This window comes from Rhopalosiphum maidis, chromosome 4 (assembly GCF_003676215.2).
Source record: "Rhopalosiphum maidis isolate BTI-1 chromosome 4, ASM367621v3, whole genome shotgun sequence".
Classification (NCBI taxonomy): domain Eukaryota; kingdom Metazoa; phylum Arthropoda; class Insecta; order Hemiptera; family Aphididae; genus Rhopalosiphum; species Rhopalosiphum maidis.
Genome location: NC_040880.1, coordinates 20,853,927 through 20,879,188, shown reverse-complemented (window position 1 = coordinate 20,879,188; position 25,262 = coordinate 20,853,927). Strand labels below are relative to the sequence as shown.

At 24.8% G+C, this 25,262-nt stretch overlaps 1 protein-coding gene across 4 annotated transcripts in view; it reads right to left on the bottom strand.

Annotated features, from left to right (window-relative positions):
• LOC113550159 (tudor domain-containing protein 7-like) overlaps positions 1-25,262 on the bottom strand; it is a 26,203-nt gene extending 941 nt beyond the window's left edge. Inside the window, exons 1-23 of one of the 4 annotated variants that reach the window (XM_026951849.1) lie at positions 24,922-25,262; positions 24,730-24,801; positions 23,025-23,113; positions 20,637-20,842; positions 19,693-19,797; positions 19,534-19,632; positions 18,041-18,082; positions 17,871-17,963; positions 13,133-13,195; positions 12,897-13,016; positions 11,238-11,315; positions 11,088-11,162; positions 10,239-10,310; positions 6,021-6,107; positions 5,560-5,703; positions 5,015-5,185; positions 4,787-4,954; positions 4,526-4,708; positions 4,182-4,436; positions 3,394-3,615; positions 3,088-3,333; positions 410-514; positions 139-344 (exon numbers count right to left, since the gene is read on the bottom strand). In XM_026951849.1, coding sequence (XP_026807650.1) covers positions 139-344; positions 410-514; positions 3,088-3,333; positions 3,394-3,615; positions 4,182-4,436; positions 4,526-4,708; positions 4,787-4,954; positions 5,015-5,185; positions 5,560-5,703; positions 6,021-6,107; positions 10,239-10,310; positions 11,088-11,162; positions 11,238-11,315; positions 12,897-13,016; positions 13,133-13,195; positions 17,871-17,963; positions 18,041-18,082; positions 19,534-19,632; positions 19,693-19,797; positions 20,637-20,842; positions 23,025-23,109 — 2,825 coding nt within the window. In that variant the 5' untranslated portion in view covers positions 23,110-23,113; positions 24,730-24,801; positions 24,922-25,262. Of the gene's footprint in view, positions 1-138; positions 345-409; positions 515-3,087; positions 3,334-3,393; positions 3,616-4,181; positions 4,437-4,525; positions 4,709-4,786; positions 4,955-5,014; positions 5,186-5,559; positions 5,704-6,020; positions 6,108-10,238; positions 10,311-11,087; positions 11,163-11,237; positions 11,316-12,896; positions 13,017-13,132; positions 13,196-17,870; positions 17,964-18,040; positions 18,083-19,533; positions 19,633-19,692; positions 19,798-20,636; positions 20,843-23,024; positions 23,114-24,266; positions 24,613-24,729; positions 24,802-24,921 lie in introns of those variants that run through there. The other 3 variants (XM_026951856.1, XM_026951872.1, XM_026951862.1) reach the window with 3 other exon arrangements.

Sequence of the window (25,262 nt, the reverse complement as noted above, 5' to 3'; positions counted from 1 at the left end):
TATATGATTCAAAGCTTTAACACAAAATGCATTTTTTCTATAATTCTGGCCCCCCATTAAAAAAGTTTGCTCACCACTGATCTAGTTAGTGATTGTAACGCCAGTCACAGAATGTACTTTTATTAAAATTAATTTTACCTTTGGAATAGTGGTATGTTAATGCAGTATGGTATATTAGGAGAATCAGGTTCGGTTTTATAAAGTTGAACGCATGGCACATCATCGTTAGGTGCATTAACTGTATTTACTAAAACTGTATTATTACCAATAATTGTAAATATCTTATTGGCAATATCTGGAGTCATAGTATTTGGAGGTAAAAAGTTCATTGAAACTTTTATCGCCTGGAAAATTAAATAAACATAATTTTAATCTAACATAAATATTAATTTTGGATATTTTTGAATACCTGAGGAGCAATCTTAGTCAACAATGGATCATACATTTCCAAATCAGCTAATTTAGTAATTTCACATTGTGCCATATTACCATAGTCTATATACATTATCTTGGCCTAAAATAATATAACATAGGTTACTTAGAAAAATAAACTACTATTGATTCTGAAAAACAAAAGCAAGGCAATTATTCAATTAAGTTACTTTTACTTGTAAAATTACATATCATGTACATAAAAAATAAACTAAGTCACCAACGTTTCATCTCCTGCAAATGTAAGGTAAGATATAAAAGATATTTAGTTCCTAGCTTAGGTATATTAATTAAGATATTTGATCCCAGAGTATTCTAAACCATAAGTGAAATTTTAAAAACATTAAAATTGTTCAATATTAATTCTTTATTCCTAGCTTATAATGTCAGGTTAGAATATTAATTATTATACATATTTAGGTATTGATACAATTTCCATATCATATATAGAGTGGATTGCAATTAGTTCATTTAAAACAAAAAAGGTTTTTTGACTTTGTCCATAGTAATCTTATCGCTGACGATTTTAACTATTCATGTCGAAGCAACAATTTAAGCTCAGTGCAAAAACATCTCTAAATAACTACCAACAATTTAGCCGAATGAGTAAGAAAGACAGGATTCAAATTCTCACCAACAAAATCTAACCTCATCATATTCACAAAAAAAAGAAAGTCGGTGAACTCCAAATTACCTTAGATAATACCCTAATTCCCAATAAAAAATCAGTCAAGATACTCTGTCTATTCTTTGATTGCCGACTTATATGGAAAACTCATATATAGTATTTAAAAAAATCTACCAACCAAGCACTTAATATTTTAAAATTACTATCATACACATCCTGGGGAGGCGACTCCAGAACGCTCATCAAATACATACAAAACAGCACTACAATCTATCCTAAAAACAATTGACAATACCAACAACACTGGGTTAAGGCTAGCGATAGGCGCCTTTCATAGTAGTCCAATATATAGCATATATAATACAGCTGGCGAACCCATGCCCGAAATTAAAAGAAATGATCTATCACTTAAATACACAGCTAAATCCTATATATCAAACAACATCCCACTGTCATCCGAAAACACCAAACTAATTTGACAAACTAGGTAAAAATGACATTAACTTGGATGAATTAACAATTGACTATACCCCATGGACTTCCACATACATTATAAATATAGAACTTAATTCATTCTTAAAAATACAAACTTCACCAGAAATATACCAAAGAAGCTTCCTAAGCATATTAGAAATTATAAAGAAGAAAGAAGAAATACCAAGAAGTTTACACAGACACCTTTAAGACACAAGACCAAGTAGGGATCTCAATAATACTTAGAAACAAAAATGTATAATTGAAATTACCAAACACATGTTCCATTTATACGGCCAAAGCAATAGCGATACTCAAGGCGTTTAAAACAATCGTAGACGATGAACACCCCAACCACATAATATGCAGCGACTCCCTTGGCACAATAAAGAGCAAAAAAATCAATTCAAACCCGGGGAGAGATTGCAATAAAAATACTGAATAAATTAAATGAAGCCTTATCTTAAAACAAAAAAATCACTCTCATGTGGGTACCCGAACACATTGGCATTAAAGGAAACGAACTAGCTGACAAACAGTCCAAGATCGCCGCCACAAATTCCGAATTTAAAACTATACCAGGAATATGCTACAAAGACCTAAAAAAGCACATAAATTATATAACCAATAAAAATGGCCCAACACATGGAAACAACAAACCACCAAACTTGACACAATAAAAAGATCTACCTTAGGTAGATAAATACTTTCTTAAAAAAAAATAGAAGAAACAATACTAGACAGATTAAGAATCGGTCATACACGACTTACACATGGGTTCCTAATGGCAAAGGAAGAACCCCCTGCATGCAAAGTCTGTGACGTCCAACTATCAGTGAAACACATTATAATCGAATGTCTCAAATACCAACAAGATCAACAAATCATTGGGTTAGACACGACACTTGACGTTGCGCTAGGACCCAAAACCGAAGAAAACACCAAGATGTTACTTTTTTTTAAATCGACAGGTCTCTACAATTTAATATAATAATAATATGTAAACCATTTGTATATACAATGTAACTATACTTATTCTTCAATTTTGCATTATAGATAAAACTGTAAAAACTGTAAATACCTTTAAACTAATTTAAATTGTAGCTAATGGCTATAGTTGCCGAGTTTTATATGATCAATAATAAAAAAAAAAAATTGTATGTATTTGTATCTAAGAAATTAAAAAAAAATAAGACAAACAAATGATTGATAAACAGTGTGACCAAATAATTGTTGGAGATGAGACATAAGTGAAATTATCATGAATTAATTTTAATTAATACTCCAATGCTATAATTAAATTAAAACAAAATATGACTTTTATATATTTTTTTTTAATTATTGAAAAAAAAACTTATAATCCATACTTATTTAACATAATAAATTAATTGGATGACTAACATATACCTAACAATAAAAAAATATATAAACACAAGATAAAAATAATTGAAGGAAGCCATCCAGCGATGAATCAAATTTTTTTCATAAATTATACGATATTTATCGGATTTTATTTCTCTTTTAAGTATATTTTTATCATCATTTTTACTAACTTCAGAGTCATTGATTATATCAAAAACTTTAACTCGACTCCATACGTCATCAGCTTCATATTTAGTTATATAAACTTTGTCTTTTATGATATCTTCTTTGCTTTTCAAAAAATATTCTGGATCCAAGAATTCGACAATACTTGACAATATTTCTTCAAGTGATGTAACAACGTCAATGTTTAATTGTAAATATAAATGGCCAGACTCAACAATTGATGATACATTTCCATCCACAATTGCTTGATCCTGTAAGATAATTTTTTATCATAAACAATAGACAAAATACACGCTGATAAGATTGTTTACCTCAAATAATGGTAGCTTAGTAGAAGTTTTTTCTAAAAATCTTTGAATGATCATATCATTTACATTTATTCCTCCTTTTTCATATAAAGTAATTCTTGGATGAAGTTCAATTGAGTCAGGTACAAGGAAGAATGTTTTATTCAAAATCATCTCATCCAATAACTCTTTTAAACCATCAAATGAACCAAAATTATCCAGTCGGGTTAAAGTACATTCAATTGCCTAAAAACACAGAGCAAAGGATGTATTGATTATGAATCAAGTTGTATATATTTCATTGTTTTAAATTTAATAAATTTAAATATAGCTATAATAATTACTATATTAATAAAAATACATTTCATCAACTATCATTATCTTAATGGACAAAATAATTACAGAAGTATCAAATACTTTGAAGAAATTTATTATATTTTTACAACTTTAAATTTAAACCAAAAGTTGATGAAAATATATTTTTTTTAATTCTCATTTTCTAAAATAAAACAAGTTAAAGTTCACATAAACCCTTGAAATAAAAAGTTATTTAAAGATGAAAATAGGTTCTATTCTATGTTGTAATTAATACACAAAGAAAAACTTTATACAATATTTAATATTTTTAAGAAATATCAAAATGAAAACTAACAAATTGTTTGAAATAATGGTTATTAATCTTATTATCTTTTATCTAGAATGTGATAATATTACTAAATATGAATTATATTTTTATCATATCTAAATATCTTATAAATATCGAAACATTAACCAATTAACTTATTCTTTCAAATTTTAATCATGCATTTTACCTGAGTTTTAGGTTTCATAAATATTGGTTCTAGATTACAAATCTGATCTTTGGCAATGTTCAATTGTTCGCCTGTGTCTATCATAAAACATGTAGCTGTACCATCTTCATTAGTAGCAGAAATTATTTGCACTCTATGCCAAGAAGAATTATATAGCACAGCATAATATTCATGTTCTAATACTTGATCAGGGATACTTAATTTTTCTGTATTCATTGTGTCATTGAATTTTGCTTGCATTTGAATAAAGTTTTCCTAAATACATATTATTATTGTTTACATTCTTTACTCTTGGTAAACCTTTTGTTATTTTATACATTAACAAGATGATTAAAAATACTTACATCTGCACTCTGTCCAACCAAACGTATCCAAATACTAGCTGAACCATAGTTAGCAGAGACAAGAACAGATTTTTCAACGTAGTCTTCAAATAATAAAGGAGTACCTGGAACAAAGCTTTGTTCATCTGCAATATCTTCATTTGTATTCTCATGACCATTTTGTTGATTACTTTCGTTTTCGTTCTATATAGTAAATAAACAATGATAGCTCAAAATCTATTCTTTATTTTTATTTTATTTAATTGACAGAAAAATAATTACAAAGTAAATAACGACTTTATTAGGTGCTAGCTTATCAAATATGAAGTAACTAAAAACTCCCAGAAGTTGATCCCAATTATCAGGCAAGTTCTCATGAAATTCCTCCCTATATAAACGTTCTAAGACATCACTCATAATACCAGTTGTTTCATATCCTTGTTTTAAAAGCTAAGACAGAATACAATATATTAATGACTGATATTTGATACTTAATTTTTATTATAATACCGTTTTAACGCAAGATGCCATTGTATTGATATCATTGGTAATTGGATAAATGACACTTTCACCATATTGTTTTTTCAAGGTAGTTAAAGCCCGTTTTGCAGCGACTTTTTGTGCATATTCATCTGAGCTACAATCAACTGGGAAAGAACTACCAACACTCTTTTCATTTACCTAGAAAATAAAACATATATTTTATACTTGTAAAACTTGGTTCTACAATACTTAATTTTAAGACTTAAACAAAAACTCAAAATATATCAAGTTAATAAAACATACTAATACTTTAATACATTTAGCATAGCTTACATTACATTTTATTCTTGGAATACCTGTTATTTTTTAACAAATGTTTAAAACCATAATTTAAACTTCTTATACTGTGTTACATATGTAATACATTTTTTTTACTAGCCATACATTTTGAACCAATATAAGAACAAATATCTAATGGCAGAAATATCAATATCTATAGTTATAAAAATAAATTGCAAGATTCTACATAAACTTAAAACTAGATTTAAACATAATAATAACTGAACACTTACCTTAATTGTACAAATGTGTGTTAATTTAATTAATTTCCCAGATTTTTCTTTTTTTACCATATACTCGTAATATGGTTCTGATAAGTTCAAATTTTTTAAATATGTTTCTAATTCATTAATGTAGTCCTTATCTTCTTCAAACACCTAGTAAATGATGTATATTTTTTAGAAAAATCAAGTTTTTATGTTAAATTATAAGTATATCATTATAGCTATGTAGTTTTAACCAAATAAAGTTTTGATAATATACAACAAATTTACCCATTCATCAAAATTCAAAATTTAAAAGGTTTTTAGATAATTTATAATTAATTTGTGAATCATCAACATAAGAATTTAAATTTTATAAATTTGTAAATTAGTTTTCACAGCAATTATTTTTAACAGGTAACATCACAGTAACCTTGCTAAGCGACATTAATATAACTGTTAATAAAATAATTATGTATAATTATAGGTACCTCAAGTGTAGGATCTTCAACTTCAATTCTCAAATCTGTAGCTGCAGCATTTAGTTTATCTGTTTTCAATTTATTTTCTACATCAACCTACAGTATAATATTATAATATATTAATACTTGAAATTATGAATTTAATATATTATTATAATTATTTGAATCGTACTAATTTGCAAAAGTTATTTAACGACAATATAAAAGTTTTTAAAACATCAGTACAATTGGCAATAAACATTTCATAAGCTATAATTATAGATTTTAATTGAATATCATAAAAAAAAATGAACCAAAAATATATGTAGATATCAAAGAATTAAGTGAATTATGAAGACATTAGTACAAATAGTACAATCTTGAATCATAATTCAATAAAATAATGTTAATCTAATACAAGAAAAAAACATTTAACAGGAACAGTTAATGAATAATTATCCTTAGGTTAGGTTAAAGTTAAATAAGTCAATTAGTGTAGTTATGAACTTGTGGTAATACCAGTCATTGGGCTCTGCGGGTTAAAGTAGAGACTAGATATTAATAGTTAATACCTATCGATGGCCCATAGAACATACAATTATTTTTATTTATTATTAATTATCAATAATATTCTATTTATAATTTATAGGTACTATAAATAATGCTCTTAAATCATAATAATACGGAACGCAAACAATATTATACATTTATAGCCCGTATGCACTTTATACCGGTGGCGGTATAAATCAATTGTTTTGATGGTAACAGTAAATACTAAATTGAATCCATTTCAATGTATTTTACTGCCAATGCAGTGACGTGTCCCGTGTGGCGTAAGCAGGCCTTCAATAATTAAATATAATAATAATTAATGATTATTAGATGACGCAATATCATTTCAGTGATACTGTTTAAAAATAAACAAAATAATAGTTTCTATTGTAGGGCCTTTACTAATTTATAAATAAAAATCGATGGTTAATAATATTTTTATCTAAAAATATTAATTATACTAGTATAATATAATATAATGTAGTCCATAATATTAGGTATAGGAAATTAAGTACTACGATTAATGCATATTAATTATTAAGAATAAAATAAACAAATTTATAAATAAAATCTCAAATAATGGTATTAAAAAGCTATGACACTTCAGGCGAAATTTGAGTATATTATGTATAGATGTGCAATCTATAACGTGCTCACCGATTTAAATTGTTTTAAGGATACTTAATCTCATCTAAATTATCAACTAACATGACATTTAATTACTAAAAAGTATTTAATTCAAGTATATTTTAAGCCGAACTGTATAGTGAGTGGAACTCCTCTTTGTCCTTTGGCTGAGGATTGTCAATGCCATCAAACATAGTCATATTATTTCTATTTTCCACCTTTAAGAAGACATAGTAGCCGCATGTGTTGTCTCCATCTTACACACGTACAACATAGCAAATTTTCGTTCACCAATTTCAATATTGTGTTGCTACTCTGTTAGTTTTGATATTGGTGTGAACTGACCTATAATAACATTTAAAGGTAAGATTATTCAGGGCCCACAGAAGCCTTTTATTGATATTATTATTTTTAAATAAATTAAGATCATTTTAAAATGTGCAGTTTCAAAAAGATCATAACTTATTTAAGAATAATATCAATAAAAGGCTTCCGTAAGGCCCTGGATAATAATCTTACCTTTAAATTTTATAATAGATCACTCAAATATCAAAACTAACAGTGCAATAACGAAACTGGTGAATGAAAATTTGCTATGTTACAGGTGTGTACATTGGCGAAGATTGGAGGAGGGCTTAGCCCCCCCCCCCCAAAAAAAAAAAATTATTGAACATTTTTCAAAGTCATGTGGCCAGCCGGACGTCGAACTTATTTTACGAGAACTGCCGAAATCTTGGAACTTTACAAAATATTTTTTTTCCCGAAATTCAATCAATATAATAATTATTACAACATATTATACCTACTATAGTCGCGACGGATTGAAAAATTTAATAATTCTTCAATATTATACATTGAAAAAGATATCAATATCAATATTGAGAACATTATTAATATATTTGCTAATCAAAATAGGTTTATTATACTAAAATAATAACATATTTATTGTATTATAAATTAATGATTTTAAAGTACATATGTAGTTACTAATACGTATTTAATAGGTTTACTTTTTAGTTAGCAATTATTAGTTGGTTATTTAGTATAGTTAACGCTTATTGGAGGTAAATACAGTGGACGCTGCTTATAAGACTCACTTTAGGACTAGCACAAGTGAGTCTTATAACCGAATGAATCTTAAGGCGAAGTGGGGAGAAAATTGAATTACATATTTATGAATTTTATTTTACTATATATTTTGCTTTAATTTTAATTTACTTTAATACATATAATATTACTTATTACATATCTATTATTGAATAAATTTAAAAATTATAATACATAGTATATATATTATAAAAATTATTACATATTAACAAAAAAATTATAAAAGATGTATGATGTATTTATTATTTATGAAAAAAAATTGTAATTTTGGTTTGTTTTGAGTATTAATAATTCGAAAATATATTTATGTACTCATATTACAATAACAATAATTGCAAAAAAAGAGATAAAATTTGTTGTAAATACACACATTAAAAAACATGAATTGAAACCAGAAATAACCCAAAAATATGTAATTTTTAAAAACCAATTTATTTCTAAATTTTAAACAAAAATGTTTATTTTTTACGAAATTTGAGTCTTATAAACGAAGTGGCAAGTCTTATAACCGAATTTTTTTATAATGTATTTGGATACGTCCCAATCGTTTCAGACGATGTTGAGTCCAATAAGCGACTGAACCTTATATCTAAGAGTCTTATAAAAGGCGTTCCCTGTATATATTGATATTAGTGAAGGGGTGTGGGGGCAAAGCCCCCACGACTTATTTTGCAAAGTAATATTTAAGTCCCCCTAAAATTCAATCAAATCTCCTCCTATGGGTGTGTAAGACGGAGACAACACAGCGGGTACTACCTACATCCTATTAACTATCAGAAACCTTCACAAGATTCCTTTATATTATTTTTTAATCCGTTGGGTATTATTTTGATCACACTTAGCCATTAGGACAGAGATTCCCAACCAGGGTGCCGCGAAATTATTTGAAATATATTTTTAATCTATAGGCCTAGGATGCCTCCGAATTTTTAGAAAATGACTTAGGATGCCGTGAGTCAAAAAAGGTTGGGAACCTCTGCTTTAGGAGTTAGGACATAAGCCGCTGATTTAAGATTGTCTCATAGAAAGGAATATTTAATTATTCTCATTAGTAGAATATATTATATTTATTGACGTAAGCGGTGAGCACTACCATTCATAGTTTCCATATTAAACGAAACAACATTAGAGGCCATAGGTTAATTCATAAATATAATATGTAGATTAACACCTAATCTAGTTAAGGCGTGATGTCGTGATCATAACAAGCCACCAACTTTAGGGTGGCTCATAAACAGGAAAGACAAGAAAGGTTTCACTGTAGTGTATATTTAACTATAGACACACACACAATATAACCACTTTTTAAACTAGCGGACTTCAGCAGTTTAACTCTCTAAAAATAACTTGGTCCATAATATAATAATTATTACATCACATGTGAATAATACGACTGCCAAATGATCGATACTCGTGGAGTCATGTATCATTATGAATTTATGATATTAAATAACATAAAGCATAATGTAAAATGTTAGCATTTACTATTGTTCTATCAGTGATACGAGTAAATAAGATAATTAAATTTATTATTATTTTTGAATCATAATAATATGGTTTATATTAATTAATATACCATAAATACCAGAATCTAGTTTAACCTCGACTACTTAAAAGTCAATTTATCATCCAGTTTTACTGTTGAACTTAAATGCTATACTTTGATACATGCACATAGTAATTTTTATATTTTTAAAACAGCATTTGTAGTACTGATAGGGAGTAAAACCCTGGTATGACATGAACAGCAAATTTTTTATGGTAAAAGAATTACTACCTACTGAGTAGGTCCTACTCTATCAACATGCAATATATAAGTAAAAGTAATTTTATTTCAAGTCTAATTAAAAATTATAATTTTTTTATGGTTTTATTTAACAATAAATCTAACAATATTATAAAAATTATATAATTTAGAATTAAATTATATATTATATTTTAAATAAATAAAATAATACTCACCTTGATTTGTTCTTCACATTTTTTAGGGTATTTTTCAAGTCTACTTTGAGCAGTTGATATTTTCATGGGCGGCTGTAAATTATAATACACATAATATACTGTGTTAAGAACAAATATTTTAAATTTTGATTTCCAATTTACATTATATTCAATTCCTATACAAAATGTTCAGCATAATTTTTAAAATAAAAAGAACTGGATATGGTAGGGTTTTTAAATTAATTTAATATTACAAGACATTGAAGGTATATGCATATAATACAGATTAAAATCTATACTCTATTTTTAACAGAAAAATATATTTAAATTATAAAAATTAATCAAACTTTTAATCTGATTATTTTTATGTTATAAGGCATGATAACAGAAAATATTTTACTAAGACCATGCAATTTTGTTCACTATATAGTTACAGTGAAAACCCTATATAACAAATTTGAAGGGACCAAAAGATTTCTTTCATTATAGAGAATTTTTGTAATATAGAGGGTACAAAAATTATACAATAGGTTATAAATCAAACCAACCATTATAATGTAATGTTTACGTTACATATAGTTTTTCATTGTAACGAGTTTCATTATAAAGAGTTTTTACTGTATTTATAATATGTGAAATTATTCATTGACTACCTCACTGTAACTTCAATAAATAAAATATTGTGATAAATTATTATCAATTAACAAAATAAAATTTACATAAAAAAAATGTTTTTATTGTTATAGCAATAACAATGTTGGTTATCTTAATATAGCTTTGTTGAATTGAATAAAGTAGTAATTTTTAAATTGAATAAGATAAATCAAATTAGTAATTTATGAATGAATATAAATAATAGTTTGAATTTACCATGTTTTGTAATGATGACAACTTTGGAATTGATTTAGGTTGCTTAGATGATTTCTTAAATTCAGTATTATTCTCCTAGATAAAAAAAAATATTTTATAACTATATTTTATTAATAGAACTTTAAAAACATGTTTAAGTTTTCAAATTACCTGCATGTTAATATGATTTTTTGGAAATGTATCTTCGTTATTTATATTGATTGTGTCTTCAATTTGGAATTTGTCATGCTTAAATAAACAAATATAACAGAAAGTGAAAATCTAGTATACCTATACAGCTTTATTACTATTTTTTCCTTAATTATTGTTTAGTTAATTGTGTTTACATACTAAATGTCTTCAAAATATGGTGAAAATACTATAAAAACTATTATAAAGGTAGCATCAACAATCAAAATACACACTAATGTAAAATATATGTATTATCAACCAATATTTATTAAATCATTAATGGCTATTAGGTCATTATGATAAATTACCATAATTATATTATTTTAATAGACAAATAAATAATAGTTAATACATAAACAAAAAACCACAAAATAGTAAATGTTTATTTAAAATTGTTTAAAGAATTGTATTAGTATAATAAATATCACATGTATTATTTTATATTCTATTTAATATTCTACTATTACTAAGAGAATGTCATAAATGTTATAAAAATATATGTATTGTCTCTCCATCATACTAATGTACATCATACCAAATTTGCATTCAGCAGAATCCATTTCATGTTTTTAGCTTTAATATTAAAGTAAATTTACCTATTACCAATCTTAAAGATAAGAATATAATCTAAGGTATTATTAGTATTATAATTTTAAAGTTAGTTATAGGCATTTTAAAATTGTAATATATAACATAACTTTATCTCTCTTTTAAAATAATATAAATAGACCAAGGAGATGCCCTAGATTATATTCTTACCTTTAAGTTTTACATTAGGTAAATTTGTTCTTTAATTAAAGTTAACAGAACAAAACCGGTTCTAATGAAAACACATTTGCATGTTGTATGTTTGTAAGGCGAATGTAACACATGTGTGCCTAACATCCTCTTAAGGACTAAAATTATATAATTACAGGTTTAAATCTAAGTATTTAAAAATATTGCTCTTTCTTTTAAAAGTGTACATTGAAAAATCAATATTTAAAGACAAAAATAAGGTGCAATTTTTTTAACTAATCTATATAATATATTATCTAGGACGATTACTTTATACTATTATAGTATGGTAAAAATATTTTATGAAACCGTAATATCAAACCAAATTTAATGAACAAAATACAATTTTCCCCAAAAACTTCTATCTTATAAAAAATAGATGAATTAAAATGCATAATCATATTTTTATATTTTTGATAATATGTTATAAAATCAAAATTTGAAATTTTTTTTTTAAATTTGAAATGATAAAAGAATATTTCAACTGTATATTTTTATTAAAATTGATACCTCAAACCTACAATATTATTAATATAAGGTTTTTGACAAAAAAAACGGGAATAAGTATTTATATATGATTTGTATTGTTAATGTTTAAAAATAATCTTCCATTCATATAAAAAATTGTTTAGTAAACACATTTTGAAAATACTGATGTATAATCAAAACATCTTACCAATAAATCCTCTATATTATATTATATTATTATGATAGATAAAATATTATAACACTTAGATACATTTTGATGAAATAACATATATAATTATTTAGTAATTAAAAGATAATCAAATAAAAACTGAATTCATAATTGACATTCAATAAATATAATAAAAATAACAAAATTAAAAATATATAACTCACTGGTGTATGTATAGGTTTATAACTAGTAGAACTAGAACTGTATGTTGACTCTAAGCTACTGCAACTGCTAGTAAGTGGAATTTGTTCTGGTTTGGTGTTTTCATTCAATGACTTTGAATCCTTAGTTAAAAATAAATTAACAATAAATTATTTGCAAATATATATGTAATAAAATTAAATAATAATAATCACAAAAATGTTCACTATGTACTTAAATATAATTTATGTTTGCTTACATTTGAAATTGGAATTGATTTAACACCATTTTTCTTACTATCACTGGAAAGATTATTCAAAGGCTAAAATGACAAAAAAAAATTCTTATAATTAATATTTTAATTTAAAATAATAAAAATGTATAACTTAATAAATCAAGAACAAAAATATTTTAATATAAAACAAACTGCATTTTACCAAATATTTAATTTATTAGAACAATTGAAATATTTAGAATTTAAATCATAAGAAATTTAATCAAAGATGAAAATACTGATAGTATTGACAATTTTAAATGTTTAAATACTCATTGAATTAAAAAAAAATGATAACAGATAAAAATGAAAAGCTATCATGGTACTATTATACTTTATTAGCATTGTATAAAATAATTTTAAATGAATTAAAAATTGCAGATGAACAATTAAAGAAAAAAAAATGACAACTAAAAAAATCTGTCAATTTATTGTAAAATCAATTAATTTCTAGCTTAACAAAAATAAATTGCCTTGCACATAACATTTCATGACCTAACTGATTTTATTTTATTACCAAAAACATAATTAACAATTTCGATAATTTATCTAAGTGGTTTTTAACTTGTGTACTAGAAATGAACAAATATAAGAGAGTGAAGAAAATTATTCAAATTAAACTAAATATTTTATAAAAAAATTAATTTTGATAAGAGACAATTAATATTAGAGATAAAGTCTAAACTAGACATTTTCATACAGGTAAAAATACATATATTACAATTGTAAAAAAAAACTTTTTTTTTGTCCAGATTGTTAATATTAATTCCAAAAATCATACAAGTTTACTCATGTAGATGGTAAAATAGAAATTGTACCAATTTATACTAACAATTAAAAAAAAAAAAACTCCATTTGTATATTTTTAAAGTTTTAGGCTTGGACTCAAACTTTTTCAATAAGGTAATAAAAAATTATAGAGGTACTTTATGATGCATACCTACATAAATGTTTAATATATTTATCTTGATAATAAGTCTGTAACTAGCCAATGGTCATATACAGTGATTTAGCATGCATGCTCACTTTTTTTTTAATATTACGTTATTCAAAATTTGATTTATGGGATTTTAAATATACTTTAAGACCATATTGTGAATTACTTTTATTTTTTGCAAAATTTAAGGTATGTTCTATAGAGACACAAACTTTGGTTTTTCTTACAAGAATCAGCTTTTTTTTTATTTTAAATAATTCAGTGCAGATGATTTTTTTTAAATGTTATATATCTAAATCTAAATTTGAACAAGTATATTTCATGCTATTTAACTTTATATAGTAAGGATAATAGTTTTTGATATGGACCTAGATTAGTTAAACATAATTGTAAATTAATATTTATTATTTTTTAAGTCATATTCTTTATTATTTACACAGAAAATTATAATAAGTAATACAATTCTAATAGTATATTATATCTTGTATACCATAATTTATAAATCGATTAAAAATCAAACATCTATCTTTCATGTTTTATTGAATCTCTAATTTATTATTTTTGTAAGTATAAACAAATATATATTACATAATACATTGTATGGTAAGCATATACACTTATCTATTATTCTTAATATATAAAATGTAATACCATGAAATATGCTAGTTCAAATTTAGATTAAAATACATAACATTGTTTTCAAAAATCATTCAAAATAAAAAGGGTGATTCTCATATGAAAAATATACGAGAAAACTACTCAAAATTTTATTTAGATGCATTAAAAATTTCAAAAAAATAACTCAAAATTTAAAAGGATAGTTCTCATTTGAAAAATAGATATTTGTATTGTAATAGATTACTACTTAAATTGTAGAAAAAACTTTAGTATTGAGAAATAGAGTTTCTTTTAAGTATATTTATAAATTTAAAAATTCAGATTTTGAATAACACTGTTAAGAAAAAAAGAAAAGAATTTTTAAACATACTTAGTGAATCATTCTGTATAAACAGGGTGTCCTGCGAGGATTTACCCATTGCAATATCTCCTGAAATAATGGAGATATCATAATTCTGGTTTTTTAATAATATTTATAGGGACACAAACTACAAATATTTCATGTTTTAATTTATTTTTATGTTTTGGTAAAAAAGTTAAAAAATGTATTTTTTTATTTATTTAAAAAAAATGAAAGATAGCAATTTTGTAGATTTTTTTTCTGATAATATTGATGTTTTAACATTTTAATTTCATCAATTTCCTGATTTTTAATATTTTTTCTAGTTTCAAAAAATCTGCGAATTATTTAATACCATAGTGCCATAGTGGTATCATTGTATCAAACATATGGCCCGTGTGTTCGTACGGTTGGCGAACAGGTTTCAATGTGGCTCGCAATAAACGTCATATTTTATTTCTTCAACATTGTTAAATTTTTAATTAAAGTTAATAACTATTGTACAAAATATCAATATGTACATTTTTGTTATACCTAGTATTAAATACGGTTATATTATAATAAATAGATAAAACAAAAGTATTTTGTTGACATTGAATTTAGTAAAAAAAAGGTGTTTTGTCCACCAACGTATAAATACATAATAGTTAATATTTTATGGCTTGTTGGTAATTTGAGTATAGCATAGTCCACAATTTAAATACCTAATTTAATGTTTTGATATTATTATCTTGTCCCATTTTTTGGCAAGACATAAACATAATAATAATTTTGCAGTTTTTTCAAAACTAGAAAAAATCAGAAAATTGATGAAATTAAAATGTTAAAACGTCAATATTTTCAGAAAAAAAAACTCTACAAAATGGCTATCTTCAACTATTTTTAAAATAATTAAATAAAAAAATACATTTTTTAACTTTTTTACCAAAACATAATAATTTAAAACATGAAATATTTGTAGTTCTTTAATTCTTGTCCCTATTAATCTTATTAAAAAACCAGAATTATGATATCTCCATTATTTCAGGAGATATCACAATGGGTTAATCCTCACAAGACACCCTGTATATATAAATAAGTCAGATACCACTTAAATTGTAAATCTCAACACACTATATAAAATTTACAACTGACAGGTAATAAAGCAATTAGGTATATAATTAAATCACAATTTATAGGATCTAACTATAAAAAAAATCACCAGGCAAAAGTAACAATTAACAGCATATAAATTATAAGTTATGGGTATAAATTAGTTTACACTAAAAAATAGATACTGCAAATAAAATCATATAAAGTCAACTAAACAAATACAACAATTCCATTTGCAAATAATAAAAACTTAACTTCCATAGTGGCATAATACTAAATTTACACACAATGCATTATTTTAAACTAATGACAATAATTTTCTGAACCATTGTTTAAAATATTCAAATTCTCATAAAGAAATAAACTATGAAGTACTTGTTTAACTTACAATAACAACCAATCTTGACTTACTTAAATTAAGTCTGGGGGGCTGCAAAACATTACAATCTAATTTTAATACAGTGTAAAATTTCTACAGTGCATTAATACAAACAAAGAAATTATTTTAATCAGAAATAGCAAAAATAATGGTTGAAAAAAAATTAATAAATAACAAAGAAATCACACAAAATCTTACTAAAAAGTTTGTGTTTACCAAAAAAAAAAAAGCAATTGTCAGGTAAGAAAATGTGCCTTAACTTTGTTTAAAAATTTAATTGAATATCATAAAAATATTCTGATAGCAAAAAAAAAAATGTTATGCAGTCCAGCTAACTACAGACAACATTTCCAAAGTGACAAATGAACTGATTTTCAGTAAAAAAACATAAATAATGCAATATTAAGCAGATAAATCATTAAATTAAAAAATTATTTTAAAGGAGATTATATTCAAACTGTTTTTTGGTTCCTTCAAAATAACTCAATAGTTGTACCAGTTTTGAGAATACTACCGAAAAAAATACAAAAATTGACTTTTATAAAGTATCAATAAAACTCAATTCCTAGTTAATAAAATGAGTTACTTGAAAGTGTTTCAATTAGGTCAATGCACCGCTACTGTTACTATTTTCACTAACTTATATATAATTGTACAACTAATTATTAAAGAAATTATATATTAATATAAATATTATACAATTTTTTGACTACAAGCTACATGTAGTAACGATGGAAAGAAATATCAACAAACGCATAAAATTAATAACTAATATTTTTATTATTTTTAAAATTTTTAATTGTTAATTTGAATGAAACTGGAAATCTTTGATTATCCTTACTGGTATTGGAAAATTGTATGTATATTTAAAAATTTAAATAATATAAAAAATTGCCTGTGAATTTGCATATAAACGTGTTTAGATGGACCAAACAATTTTTTTAGATTAGTTTCATAAAATTGTTGTACTTTAACAAAAAAAAGTGCTATTTATTAACTTATTAGGGCTTATTATCAAATATGTTTATTATAGCTTATAATAAAATAAAAATTTATAATTATAAACCTGTATGCATATCTTCATTTATTGCAATATTATTGTTAATTCAATTAACTTTCACAGTCCTAGTACCAACATTCGAGTTTCTACTGTGATATAAAGACATCAAATGTTCAAAAAATAAAAAATATAAATAATTATTTTAATAATATTCCGTTTTTAATTTACTGACTGATTTACGTAGACAATAAACATACATTTAGTAATAAATAAAATAAAAATATTTATTTATTATAGAAGTAATATTCTCACAGCTAAAATTTAAAAATAGTTTTACAAATATTATTTATGTCTTACTTTAGATTCAGGCAAAAATTCATCAGAATTTAATTGAAGGTTTCCATTATAGTTTTTAGTACTATTATTAAAGTTACTTGTAGAAAACTGAAGCTAAGTTAGATAAATCACATAATTAATTTTAAAACAAAAATATTGTATTACTAAGCAAAATAATTAATTTTATTTACCTTTCTATAACTATTGTGATCAATAGTTTTTGACTCATTGGTCTGAAAAAAAAATTGTACCATTATATTAACAAGAATTAAATAATATTTATTTAGAAATAATAAGTGCATATAAATATTTTATAATCAATAAATACCATAAAAACATTAAGTTATAACAATTATTTAAAATTGATTATGATAATTAATAATTATAAACATCAAATAATTTTTTTCCCCAACTAAATTTATATATAAATTATAAAATTTATGGTGTTTGACCTAAGCACATAATTCTTACTTAAAAAATCCAAAAAATATATAGGTATACATTACAAATTAAAAAAATAAAGTATAAAGTGTAACTGCTGCCAGCAGTCTGCTGGGCAGTGGCGCCCAAGTACATAATTAAGAAGGTGCATTTGAACCACCTAAAATTGTAGGTGGGTGGGTCTTGAACGATTACTTTAACCAAAATAGTTAATATTATTACTATAGTAAATATAAAGTAGGTATATCTATTTAAATCTGTTTTCTCTGTCTATCTGCCACATAATACAGGAACAAAGATACTACATATTTCCGCTATTAAGACTCTCTAGTTCAGTTTAAAACAAAAGCACCTTTGATATATTTTATAAAGAAGAGTATTTCCTGTGCATTGATCGGATATTGTAAATTAAGGTATTCTTAATTATATTATATTATTTATATCAATATTCTTATTGTAATTGTTTTACAGATTCTATACATCAAGGATAGGCAACTCAATACTACAGGAGGGCCAGTTTTTTGAAAGGGATAATCTAACAGGCTGGAGAACAAAGAAAGCAAAAAAAGTTAACAATATTTACAATTGATATTTATAATTCAATACTAGAAATTAATTCATATTTAAGTTATTTTGTTACAACAAAATTTTCATTATAACAAAAAAAATATTCGATCCCCTGAAGTTTGTTGTAAAGGGACTTTACTGTATAATAAAATACAGAAAAATCCTATCATTTCATATTTTTATTAAGTAATTTGAAATGTAACACAGCCACACAGGCCACCAGTTGCCAATCCCTTAATTTAAGTATTATAAAGGAGTATGTAATTAAGAAGATAAAATGATAATATAATAAAAGAAACTATTAAGTATTTAGGTAGATGCATAGCTTTTAAATTCAAAATACTTATTCTATTTAAACTAAAAAAAAATATGTATTTTTACTAAAAAACAACAAAAATTATGTAAATACCTACTTATTTACAATATACTATAATTGATGTTTGTAAACCATTAACTTATAATTAATATATAAACAATATTATGCTTAATAACTTATTCCCTTTCAAAAAGAAATTTAAAAATATAAAGTAGAATAGTTATTTATTTAATAATTTTTCTTGACAATAATTTCCTGAGTACCCAACCCATTCTACTATTTAAAGTTTAGAAAAAAGACTAGCATATTTAGAATAAGAGGTTTTATTACTATTAAATAATATATTATATATATACATACATTGAATCTAATATGTCTGTTATTGCTATATGATGACTGTGTTCTATTATGACTGTTGGTGTGATTAGGAATAGAAGAACCTTGATAGTTGTTTCTTAACTGAAAATAAATAAAACATTTTAAATCTGATATAAAACTAATTTTTAACTTTACACTTACAGATCCATTATTCAAGCCATTACTTCCTTGTCTAGAATAATTATTAGGTCTGTTATAGGTATTTGAAGTATCAAATTTTCTTGGAGCATATTTAAGACCTATAAACTAAAATATGCATATATTTATTATTTAATATTTAAAATCAAATACAATTTTTAAAATGATTTCAAATGATTAATTTAAGATATTTAAATGTAAATAATATGTACATTGATAAATTAAGTAATTGTGTGAAAATAATTAAAAAATTAAATATAATTTAAATTAATACTTTATACAAAATAATTCTTTAATCTTATTTCAATATCTATAAATGTTTTTGAAAATATTTTTCTTACATAGCTTCTAGTCAGATATATATATATATATATATTTATCGTTTTAAGCATAGGTAGTACACTAGTGGCACATTTAATGTATATGCATCTCGGGGCAAAATAATTTTTAATTTCATATTTATTTTCTTATTATTCTGAAGCAGAATACTTTTATTTTGGAGTATTTTATTATTATTATTTTGATACATAAAAATAAAAATTTGGACAAAAATTTTTTGAGTGCAAAGTATTTTAATTTTAGGTGAGTGGTTTGGAATGGTAAGGGAATATCCTGCAAAAAATGCAAAATGCTAGTCTACTACCTAAATTTTCCCTATAAATATATAATACCATAATTAAGCTCCCTACATGTATTTTATAATTATTTAATAAAATTTCACTCGTCATAGTACTCATTTACCTTAAAATGTATGTTAAAAAAATTAACACATACATAAACATAATACTGTTGAAAGATTGATCAAATGATAAATAATTAAAACTTAGTTACATGTTAAATATTCTTTGTGGAATATATACTTGATCAAAGTATCAGTCATAAAAATAATTTAATATGTTCCAACTATACATTGACAATATAATTTAATTTTATAAATTAGCACTTACTGGTTTTTTTTTTGGTGGTTTTGATTTCTGTTTTTTGATAAGATCAGTCAAATGTTGTGTTTTGCTAGTACCTAGTGCTTGTACAATAGTACCGCTTCCATAATTTTGAATATTAAACTTTCCAGAGGATTGTAATAAAGCTTCTAATGATGGAAATCCTAACTGCCTGAATGGAATTCGTTCGCCATTTAATTTAAAATACTCATCTGCACAAAAAATAAGTAGTCATTTATAATAAATTGTTTTAATATAACAAATTAAGTATACATTTTTTTTTAATGTTTACATATAATCATTGAAAACATAAAAAATTGATTACATTTTTTACTAAAATATTAATAAAATTAAACTTATAATATCTATTTGGAACTGGGTATGAAATTTAAAGGGTTTTCTCAAGTTAATTGTTCAGAAACTTCAAACTTAATTTTTTTCATATCTTAGACATATTCAGTAACATCACCTCGTTAGCAATTTATAGGAATATTGTGGAAGTAATTTAAATAAATAATATATAAATACGCATTGGTATATTTACTCAATACATAAATATTAAGAGGTTATCTTGTCTGCTAGTATTGTCAACATCTAACAAACATATAACATGTCAAATTTTACAATTAACCTAACAAATTTTATATTGTTAGCTTTATACTACTTCTACACTCTTGCTACTCCTTACTACAAATATTTAAGACTCATGACAGGGAACGGATTTTATTGTAATAAAAATATCAATATATGTATATGTATATATATGTATCAATTTTTCTTAAATATGAAAAAAAAATTCAAAATATGTAAATATTGAAAATTACTAAAAAATAAATTTTATAATTATAAATATTAAATAAAAGTAATATAAATGATATAGGTATATAAAATTATGAATTTTATTCCGGAAAAAAGCAATGAGAAACAACATATTGTTGTAAGTTTGCAACTAAAAAATTACAACGATTTGGTCGGAGAATACTTTTGTATTAGCTAAAAGACCATATATGATGTGATAGGTGCATAATTCTTATTCATTATAATAGAAGGAGTGTATTCAATTTCCAGAGATTTTTGTTGAATTTTGATGGTACTAGTTCGGCTTTTCTTGATATTGCATTATCAGCCAATATATAGCTATTTATTAACCAGATTTTCACATACAATTTGGGGTTCTATTCATCAAATGATGGTCCATTTATAATTATGTCCGTTATTTACATATATATATATATATATAGTGGTCAAAGTGGGGAGGGATATGGGGGGATGGCATCCCAGCACTTATTATAATCTACATATTTCATCCCTCTACTTATTTTGTCAAAATATTACATCCCTCTTATTAGTATATATAAATAAACATTTTAATGATATATTTAAGTTATAGTTAAATAATTTTTTTATGTTCCTTAAACTATAGTGATATATACAAATATTTAAGTTTTTGTATTTGTTTTTATACCTACTATGTATAATGATGTAATACATACCGTTAGAACCTATTGATAAATTATACGTGCATCAATTATATATTTATATGAATATGTTTTACGTTTTAAATAAAAAATATAATTATATGTATATAAAAAATTAAATATATCAACAAATAAAACACCAATATAAAGTATATATAAAATTGTATCATAAAAATAAGGTGTAGGTATAATATAAGTGTAATGTAACAATAGTATAAAAGTATAGGCATCCCTCCACTTATTATGAGCCACTTCGACCACTATATATATATTTATTAAATATTACTATTAACTTTAAACTTTAAAAATGTTTTATACTGTACTTAAGGCATTTATTAAAAATAATATACTATTAATAAACTTTATTTAAAAACTGGTAATTCAGTAATAAGAGACAGGACTTACTTAAACTGTTCAACATTTACTTTTTTGTTGATTTTTGCAGTTCCTACTTATTGATTAATTATCAATGAAGGGTTCTTAAACTAAATATTTTTATTTAATTTTAAGAATTTAGGATAATAATATATATTATCAGATAATATGATTACCTGTAAACGGGACTGTATGATCTTAAAACCTGGTATTCATATTTATTTTATTCCTATAGGCAATATTAAAAATTTGTGAAAACACCTTCAACTACAACATTGGAAATACAATGTGAAAATGGTTAGATTATAGACTTATACCCATAGCGCAAATAGTGTTTAAAATTTGAGGTAACTCAGTTCTATACTGGATTTTGAATGTATTATGTAATTTAATCATTCGGTTTTTTTGGGGGGGGACTAAGGGGCTACGAACCCCGACCCTATTTGTGCCAATGCTGAGTTATACCTGTCTTTAGAATCATAAACATTCATTCTACAAAAAATAAAATAATTAAAATGCAAAAAATATTTCATAAACTTACTTTCTATTTGATTTAATTGTACTCCACCTTTGGTAGACAGTAGACAAGCTTTTAAGTTGAGTATTACTGAATCTAATTCCTCCATTTTTCTGATTTGTTTTGAGAACAAAAAAATATTTTATAATATACACATTTGACTATAAATTATATATAAACAATAAAAAATCATGATTATAGTGAAAAATTTACAGTATTATTAGTGTAAAAATAAAATTATAATTCAATGTGAATTGTGAATACATGTTGCGCCCAACCTGGGAAACCCATATTCTAATCAAATGCTGAACCTTCAATAATTATTTTCAACAGCTATGCACTCTTCTCACGTCTAAACATATTAATTTTAAAAATAAATTACATCTATACAAACTCCTACTCAAACTGGTATGGTCCTATGGGATACAATTTTGGAAAACTCAATCTCTCCAACACTAACAAATTCCAAATGTTTCAATCAAAATGTCTTCGTCAAATAGCTAATGCTCTATTTTATGTCTTAAATGACACTCTTCATGGAAACCTCAATATTCCAACAACCAAAATATTTTATAAACACTTCCACTCCAATCTCTCTAAACACCACAACCCTTTATTTCAAATCTATCAACTCACACTATCCCAGGTGACCCCAAAAAGAGCTTAAAACGAAAATGGTGTCGTGACCTTTTAGAGGACTAACTTTTAATACTCTCCACACCATAAAGTTACGTTAATGGATGGCTTCTTCTCTTACAACTACTGCTTCAATGTAATAAAGTAAGTTTAATTATAGTATCTATTAAATTAAATTATTTTATATTTACTACTCAAACCACTTGTACCTACTTATTGTAAGAAATTATAATTTACAGATTGAACAATTATATAGAAAAAAAAAGAATACGTGTTATTACATGTAAATTTATTGGAAAACGATCACTATAACACATTATACATGTTATCAATTGCAAATAAATTAAAATGTTGTTATAAGGACAATGTCATTTGAAACGCAAAATAGAGCATTAGCTATTTGACAAAGACATTTTGATTGAAACATTTTGATTTGTTGGGAATTTGTTACGCTTGCTTGATTGTCGATGTAATGAGCAATCCAACTCAGATTTCCAAAAATTTTAAAATTAATAAGATTTAGATTTTTTGAACAGTGAACAACGGCGAAATTATGGTTGATAATTTACATTGGACGATAAAATTTAAAGTAAAAAAAAATTTGATGTGGATAAAGGAAAAAAAACTTACTAAAGAATGAAACACGACTTAAATATTTGTTGCTGATACCCTGTGTCGCCGTTCGTAGGCCACAAAAAAACTTATGAATTTAGGATTTACACAATTACGTCTCACCTAGTCAACATTTCACACTTAGTAGTAATGTGTAGTTAGTGGTCGCAAACTCGCAAACACTTCAGTTTCCGTCACTGTACCCTGATCATACATTCACACACGATCACAATGACAAAGTTTAATTGGACTCAACTATTTTTAATTGGATTTCAGCGAATTGCAAGATATATGCACCGGCGGTGAGAGGAACTAATACCGTTAAAGAAAAACCGCGGGAGAAAAAAAAAATAGAAATTATGTTGAACGATTTTAAGTAATTTTTACTAGAGTATGAGAAATAGAACATGTGTTATTATTATTTTTGATAGCATTAAGTAATAGTAGTAATAGTAGTAATAGTAGTAGTAGATGGTCTTACTGGATTCAGGATTTCTGCTATAAATTTTAATCGAATCACTCAACGTATAGAACAGTCGTCAGCAGGAAATTCCTGTGAAAGTACGTGCCCCAATAATCATGAGTAATATTACATGATGTATTTTATGTACATAAACTATACAGTTTACTATTATTATTATTATTAGACAGCAGTATTAAAATATATACATACCGGGACTGGGAACTGCACTACTGCAATATGCAATACTGCATTCGAAATACTGTCGTAGTACACTTAATACTGTTAACTGATATCACGAATAGGCGACTGGCGGATGCACAAATGACCCGTGCCTCGTGCGTGATAATTACTCCGATGGTGTATAAGTATAATAACTCTTTAAAATGTTGACTCATATCATGGTATAGTGTAAAATGTACATTTATTACTTAATTATTTATATTATACCATCATATAAATATTATTGCATACGTGTTGGCAGGGCATCACAAACATAACATCCCAAATTCCCAACTTCCAACGTTTTACGAATTACATTCACAGTCCACACT